Below are 8,409 nucleotides of genomic sequence, written 5' to 3' on the forward strand. Positions count from 1 at the left end.
CTCTCTGTATCTTTGATTTTGCGTTCCCAAATCTGAGTTTGGCACAATGTTTCTCAAATGGAGGGGCGTGGCACGGAGGGCGCGGGATAACCCTGGAATCATACAGTTTATGTTAGTTACTAAACAGTTGATCAAAGGACCGTCAGTGACCATTACATCCACACACAGACAGGGGAAATATTTTATAACCCTAAGGATTGCAATGGAAAAATATTTAACATGCTAAATTGATTTATATCTTTTGTGAATCGATTATTGATCTATTAAGCTTCAATCGATTCAAATCGATTAATCGATTTTTTTCAACCCAGCCCTAATCAACACAAAACGTAAAGAAAATGAGAGACATTGGAAAAGAAGAAAAATCTGGAACCATTTGACTTTTATTGATAGTATGAAGCAAATGAGTCTGCAGGAAATCCTTCTATGTCTCCACAACTAGCCTGTGCAGACACCTGAGAACTGAGAGAATCTGCTCTTCTGTTCTGGCCCGTTTGTGTCCGAGGAGAGCCCAGAATTAGCAACAACACTGCTCTGTATTTAGTGCAGTGACCAGTGTGTTTAAGTTGCTGTGTTTTTTATCGCTACTCTAAAAACGGTTTATATATCTACAACATGTATTAAGGTTATAAACAAACAAATATGACACATAAAGCTAAAAAAAATTCAAAAATGGTCCATTTAAACATTTTCTTTATGTAAAGTACTCCACTCCAATACCATTTTACTTATCAGTTGTTATTTTACTTTTTGTGAAACCTTAATCCCAACATGTTTTTTTCATCTTGCTGTCAGCATATGTTTACTGGATTAATTGCACTTCCCCCTCCTTTTGTTGTTTTCCTTTCAACATATTTTCTGTGGATGTTTAAGCTCCAATTATTCATTTTTTTCTGAAAGAAATTCGTCTCACTCTCAATCTTCTTTTTTAACTTGATCTTTCTGCTCCTCACTGACTGTGGGACGACATATTCTGGAGTGGGGCAAATTTGAAATGTTTTGTAAACGTGCACAACCCCCCTTATGCACCCCCACACATACTGTTATTGTCTTTGGGGACCCCGCTGTGTTGGTTTCGTCAATGAAAGTACCGTCAACCGCTCCACCCCTCCCCATCGTACCCCGTTTCCCCATGTCCTTGTTGTGATAATCCATAACTAGAGGACAAAGGACTGACCCACTCTGCAGTATTGGGGCCGTTTCAGGGGGGAGGGGAGTCCTAACTGGAAATTTCTATGCATCCCTATAGTCATAAGAAAAGAGATAAATGCATGTCAGTCTGCAGATGAAATTGGTTTAATCCGTTGACTGAATAAGAGAACTTGACTGAGTGACCCCTCCCCCCTCATGTTCCAAACAGGAAGTACCCACGGGCTTCAAAACTGACAGATTTTGTGTACAACGCTTTCCAACGTTAGAGGTGTGGAATTCCAATAAGTTCACTCCTGATTGGCGGGAGTGGTTGGCATAGAAACATTGAGTCAGACTCATTTGGACAAATCGCTGCATACTGACATCGTCTGGCTCCAACATAGTGGCAAAAAAATGGTGATTGAAATGACTTAATTTTGTTGGAGCCATTTTCTTTGGATGATGTCATACTTGGTCCAGTTCTCATACAGTCAATGATTCAATCAGGAAGGGACTTATATGAGCTCAAGTCATTTCAACGACCCAAAAGCCAAATTCCATGACCAGGGTTTGAGCCACCGAGGCACTCGCCTTTGACTGCCACCCAAACCACATTGCATTGGCCCTTTCTGAGCTCTCCTTCGGGTGGTGGGACCACTGGAGAGTGATCCCACGTTGCTCGACTGGGACCCATGGGAGGCGCCCCGGCCCAAACCCCAGGCCTCGCGTCACAGGGGCCCTATGATGCGAATCAGGGCGACTTATCTGGATCTATGATATTTCTACTCATGAAGGGGTTCTGAAGGTAGTTTGCACTCTTTCGATGGGTGGAGTATTCCTGCCTCAGCTGGAGGACTTTAAATATGTTGGGATCTTGTTCACGAGTGAGAGAAGATTAGAGCGTGAGATCTACAGCCGGATTGGAACAGTGTCCGCTGTTCTGTGGTTGCTGCACCGGTTCGCTATAGTGAAGAGGGAGATGAGCCAGAAAGCAAAGCTCTCAATTTACCGGTCGATCTTCGATACTCACCTATAGTCATGAGCTTTGGGTCATGACTGTAAGAACAAGATCCCGACTATAAGTGGCTGAAATTAGTTTCTTCTAGTGGGTGGCTTGTCGCTCCCTTAGCGATAGGGTGAGAGGCTTGGTTTCCTGGAGAGAGCTCGGAATAGAGAGGAGCCAGTCGACCTGGCTCGGGCATCTGGTCTGGATGCCTCCTGGACGCCTCCCTGGGGATGTTTTCCGGGCATGTCCCACTGGGCGGAGGCCCCGGGGAAGACCCAGGACAAGCTGGAGAGTCTATGTCTCTTGGCTTGCCTGGGAACACCCTGGGGTCTCTCCAGAGGAGCTGGAGGAAGTGACCGGGGAGAGGGAAGTCTGGGCATCTTTGTTTAGACTGCTGCCTCCGCGACCCGGTCCAGGATGAGCGGAAGAAGATGGATGGTTGGCATTTCAACAACAACAACATCCGTGGGCTTCCTTTACCTCAAAAGCTTTTGGTTGTCTCCAATTATCAGTCGATGAGTTCACATTCAGGGTGATGCTGTTTTCAAGTTCTTGAATGCGCGTTTAGCACATGGTGTTCACACCGGACTGCTACTGTTTACATGACCAAGTCCACGGACAGGTTGCGTATTTTGTATGTAGACTCCATAAATAGTTTATAAAATGTGTGTAGCAACACATGAATAGGAGTTTTGCACACGGAAACTTGAAATGCACATTTATCTAAACAAGCATAAAACAAGCATTTCCATAGACTTTCTTTGAAAGTGGTCATGTGAACATACTGCTCACTAATCATTTTAACCCTTATATTCTATTTGGGTCAAAATTGACCCCTTTTTCAACACATTCTTATCCCCAGGTTGTCCAGTTTGACATTTGGTTAAATGACCCTTCCACGTCACATTTTGACGTTTTGTGTGTCCCCAACTCGATGTTTTTCGACGTGCTGGCTATTTATAAAATCAAGGATCTGCAACCCCCAGAACACGGTACTGGACGCGGACTGGTCTTAAACAGGTAACAGTTCGTGGCCAGTTCGTGCCCAGTACCGCATATGGTACCGGGTTGGGGTCCGGTCCTACGTCTGGTACCGCTTCTGGTACCACTGGGTTAGGGCTAAGGCACCAGTGGTGGGTTCGGGTACTGGTGCGCTCCGTGTCACAGTACTGGACCAGTGCAGGGTTTGTGCCCCTCTGAACGCAGAACCGGATACGTATATGATGACTTGGGAGAGAGACTGTGTTGCCTTTTTACACTTAAAAACAGGTCAATTTGGACCCATACACAATATAAGCGTTAAAGAGACTTGAAAGGGACAACTGAATCATGTTCATTGTTAAAATAATTTCTAAAATATGACTGGATCTTAAACAACAACTCTGATTTTGTTTTTTCACGTATACTGCACTTCCTGACCTTTTATTTCGTCAAATGTTCTACTTTAATCTCTTCTCTGGCTAGTTCAGCACATCATTTGTAAACTATCATGTCAAATTGACAGCCTGATAGGTGTTAAGTCTATAAACCGTATGGTTTACTCCCTGGAGGCTGAAGGTGCACGCCGCATTTCATGCCTCAACTATGCTGATTTCACAGCACTTAGCTGCAGCTATTAGCTTGTAATGAGCTGGAAGTAAAGAGCTTTAATCCTAATCACTATTTTACAAACACGCAAAGGATCTTTGCTCCTGGTTTGTCGATCAGATCCTTGCGAGATGATCACTGATGAGGAAGGGGAAATGTGAGTGTTTTCTACAGTTGGAAAAAGTCCTCTGCACAGTCGGCAACAGTTGAGCGCTCTGCACATATGCCACAGGTTTGGTGTTTCATCCCTTTGTGCAGAGTTCATTCTTCCGTGGTGAGATCATACCACTGGAAGAAGCTCTGTGTGTCTTTATAGTTAACTCTCAAAAGGCATTCTTGTGTCAAACTAAAATAAAGCTGAAAACAAGCTAACAACTGATTATCCAGCTTTTCGCTAAACTGTAGGAGGTAAAAAAAGAAGCGAAATGCAAAATGCTGTAAGAAAACATCTGTCTTTGATTTTGTTTAGGGGAAAAAAGAAAGGTGAAGAGGATCCCTTTCTTTTGTTTAACCCTATAAAGCCCACTCCATCAAAGAACTGACAGAAAGTTCAAATTTTCTGAAATTTAGATGTTTTTTTTTATTTAAACCCTTTAATGAATTCCACAAAAATACTACAGATAGTATCAATTGTGATACGTTGGATTATCTAGTAAGTTTTGCTCACAAAAAAGTTAAAGATACAAAAACCTTGAGGAGTGTTCAGGAAAAATCCTCACATTTTGAACATGGTAGAAATGTATTACAAATAACTTACTATCAACTAATTTTGCATTCTTTCAATACAGAAAGTAGTCATTTTAAAAAATGAATTACAACAGTTGATCTATTTTTACCCAAAAGCCTGAAAATTAGCAAATCTTTTTCCCGCCAAATATGTTTTTTAGATTTCACGGGGGAAGCCATTTTGAAATGAGCAGGAAACGCCTTTCTACTGCCCCTAGTGGAATGATAATGCACTGCAGGGCAGAAAGTATGGACCAAGGTCTATTGAATGGGTTTTAAGGAAAGTCTGGATGATACTAATGAGATAGGAGATATGATACAAATATTTATATAGGGTTAAACATGTGGAATTTAAATGGAACATTTTTTGCGCGTAGAAAAATGTCCTCTTTTTGGACTTCTCTAAACTTTTCTGAAATTTAAAACACAGGTTTGATACATGGACAAAGGAAACCTTAGACTACATATGTATCACATATGTGCAGGGCAATTTTCAGCTTAGGCTCTGCGGTCTGTTGTCTATATTTCAAGCTCCTGCCAACGGTTCTGTTTCTGTTTGAGCAAATGGAACAAAACTGTAAAAGTAGGACAGAAGGAGAACAAAAAAGGCCTGAAAATAAGGGGAGAATCTCAACGTGGATAGTCTTTTTTTTTCTACCCTTTCTTTTGTAGGGCTCTTAATACCAGCTCAAAGCGGCTGCACTTTAGAAAATGATTCAGGTATAATTTTGGCAAAATTGGCTGCAGTCGTTTAGTAACAAGGTGGTTATTCAGACACCGGCTGGACGATTGGGGCTAACAGCAGTTAAATTACAGTTTTTTTAAGCTATTAGTCTCCAGCTCAAACTCAACCAGTGCATCGCTGGTGATTTAATCAGGCATTCACACAGAACACGTATGATGTCCATCCCCATGTTTCTGTCTGTACTTTGGTGTGAACCATCCTCATCATGACTCAGCCATTTGAATCATTCTGTTATGCTGACATACTGTAAAACCCATTGTTTTGTTCACCCATAGGAGGCGCTGGTGTTTTCCTATGGGACAGGTGGCCAACATACACTACCACTGCATTTGGTGAGGTTCCAATGGCTGCTTTGAATGTTTTTTGTTTTTTTAAGTCCCATAAGTGATTCCAAAGTAATCACCATCCAGTCCCTTCCAGGTTTATGTGGTGCTGCTTTTTTTTTTTTTTGGTAGTTGGGCCTCAAAATACTTTCCTGATCCTCAAAGTGATGTGTTACACTCCGAATGATGACTTTATCCATATCCTGTTGGTATTCTGTGTCGTGTGCACGCTTCAGCTTCCAGCCAACCATGCTTCGTTCATCACTGACCACCAGTATCTGTGCTGTTTGAAACAAATTTTGTTTGCATGTGGTTCAAAATGTGACAAAAGCAACTTCATTCCCATATACAACTGCTGTCTCTAAATGTTTAAAACACTAAAGAAAAATGGCTACCGTATTTTCCGGAGTATAAGTCGAGGTTTTTTCATAGTTTAGCCAGGGGTGCGACTTATACTCAGGAGTGACTTATTTGCGTTTTTTTGTTTTAGACATCAATAGGCTCATATATTTGTTATTTTCCCGGTAAACACCGGTTGTCCTTTAGCGGTTGTTTCCTCTAACAACCACTAGAGGGCACTGCATCCGAGTGTAAGTATTTGCTACTGACTGGCAGAAGAAGTGTCATCCAAAACAAACTTGGAAGAGAATAAAATTATTTTCCTCTTAAACTTTGATATTTTTCTTATGCAGATCAAAATACTAGCATTCTTGTATTTATTTATTTATTTTTTATAGCTACCCTGAGCTAGGCGGATATGTTCTGAAACGTCAGAGTTTTCTCTCAAAAGTGCGACTTATACTCTGGAAAATACGGTAATTTCCACTACTATGCTAACTCCAAAACACAATCTGTCTGGTTTCTTTTTTTTAGGGCAGTGACAGTGAGTACGAGGTCGACCCAAACAGACAAAAGACCCACTCCTTCGTCAACCACTACATCAGTGACCCGACGTACTACAACTCGTGGCGCCGCCAGCAGAAAGGGATATCTCGAGCGCAGGCTTACAACTACTCGGAGTCCGAGTCGGAGCACGGCGCCCCACCGCCTCTGCCCCCTCTACCTCCGCTGCCGCCCCAGCTCAGCTCACCCAGTCCTCAGCCTCAGCAAGCTCAGGGCCAGCCCCAGGGCCAAGGCACCCTGTTCAGGCCCAAGGGGAGCCGGACTCCCACCCCTTCCCAGCAGAGCTCAAACCCTCCGAGCCAACACGGAACCCTGTACAGGCCGCCCAGCAGTCTAGCACCCGGATCGCGGGCCCCTATTGCCGGCTTCTCCTCTTTTGTGTGAGAAAAACAGAAGAAAAGGACATAATAACTTGAAAAATCCGCCTTGAGTGAAGAAGAGTAAAGGCCAATCAAGTCTATTGCTTATACATCGTCTTTTTTTTGCATCTTCTTCAGTCAGACAGCAAACTTTTAAATGTCGTTTTTTTTCCCTTTTATTGTGGAGAAAAAGATCACGTCGATGTCATCCACCTGTTTCTTTTGCTAACAAAATGACTTGCATGGGTTTTGCTTTCACGTTTGTGTTTTTTTAAGCCATCGGTTAATATCGTTTGCTCTGTACAAAGTCACAGGAATCTTTGAGAACACACAAACCGTACCAATAAATATGAAAATATTATGTATAGTATATATAGTATGCATAGCTAGAAGTCAAAATGGACTCTGTCCAGCCTCTGCATTGATGGAGATCCACCCCGGAGCCATACGAGGAAGAACAAGGCGTTCGGATTTGAGAAAAGACGGACATGAAGTTGGTGCCATATTGATGGATTTTTCTCTAAGGGATGTTTGCTAAGTGACAATGAAAATCAAGCCTTGCGTATATTCATGGCTCAATAGCACACGAATGCACAGAACTGTCGAGCACGGTGCGACAAACGTCACTGATCACGCCGTTTCCTACAGATATATGAGACGTGTGTATATCTGTTCAAAGTGGTTTAAGTCTTTTGTGAGTGCTTTACTGTGGATCGAAGCTGCCTTGATTAGGAAAAAAAAAGAGTCCAAGACATTTCTAAAGAGTGGCAGAACTGCTGAGGGGTGCCCTTGACTGCGTCTCTATGGTGACCCCCGCACTCCAAGAGCCTTCTTTTAACCCTGACAGGACGGGGTTGCGGATTGATTTGCATAAGCAGCAAATATTTCGTAATTCATGTATCATTTTAAAAGTGTCAAAGTGTTAGAGACTGTCCTGTTTGGGCACTTGGGTGTGATTTTATTTTAATTTTTTTCTCCTTTTCCTTGCTGCAAAAATGCTTCACAGACCACTATCACTATAGACAAGAGATGATGTCATTGAATTGCTTCACTACTTTCCCTATTGTGTGCTATTCAGGTGTGACTGTGCTGGTGTGTGCACGAGTGTGAGAACGCAAAGCTTCATTCACTGTATGTTTATACAAAGGATTTGTCCTGCAGCAACTTCAGACCCACCTGGAGGATGACGTCATCCCTCCGCCCGCCACTCGTTACGCTATAGTGAAGACTCAGTGCTGTGTTCCTAGCTTCCATTGCTCAAAAAGCAGATGAAGAGGCCATCTACTTCCTTCCTTTTTTGTTTATTTCTTTTCTTTTTTTCTTTCTGTGGGGTGACTTCATTGTGCGCAGCAACGGCTTATCATGCAGCATCTGAATGAATATATGGTCACAGTACATTTCTGAAATAAATTATTTTTCAATGTTGGCGAGGTTTTTGTGAGTTTTCTCCTCCCGTCCAATTTTTTTTTTATTAAAAAAACCCAATTCTTGTTGATTTTATCTTAGTTATTTGTGCTTCACTAAATAAAAAAAAAGTTGTGTATACACATACACAATAAGTTTGGGATATTCTGAAAAACTCAGTGGATGTCACATACACAGTTTGTTTCACTCCATGGATTTTTTGGA

At 42.2% G+C, this 8,409-nt stretch overlaps 1 protein-coding gene across 5 annotated transcripts in view; it reads left to right on the forward strand.

Annotated features, from left to right (window-relative positions):
• Positions 1-8,206, forward strand: part of sdk2b (sidekick cell adhesion molecule 2b) — a 414,280-nt gene extending 406,074 nt beyond the window's left edge. For 3 of the 5 annotated variants that reach the window (XM_024284901.2, XM_024284899.2, XM_024284900.2), the window contains exons 45-46: positions 5,471-5,527; positions 6,392-8,206. In XM_024284901.2, coding sequence (XP_024140669.1) covers positions 5,471-5,527; positions 6,392-6,805 — 471 coding nt within the window. In that variant the 3' untranslated portion in view covers positions 6,806-8,206. The remainder of the gene's footprint in view (positions 1-5,470; positions 5,528-6,391) is intronic. The other 2 variants (XM_024284902.2, XM_024284903.2) reach the window with 1 other exon arrangement.
• The last annotated feature ends 203 nt before the right edge of the window (positions 8,207-8,409 follow it).

Source organism: Oryzias melastigma, linkage group LG19 (assembly GCF_002922805.2).
Source record: "Oryzias melastigma strain HK-1 linkage group LG19, ASM292280v2, whole genome shotgun sequence".
NCBI lineage: Eukaryota > Metazoa > Chordata > Actinopteri > Beloniformes > Adrianichthyidae > Oryzias > Oryzias melastigma.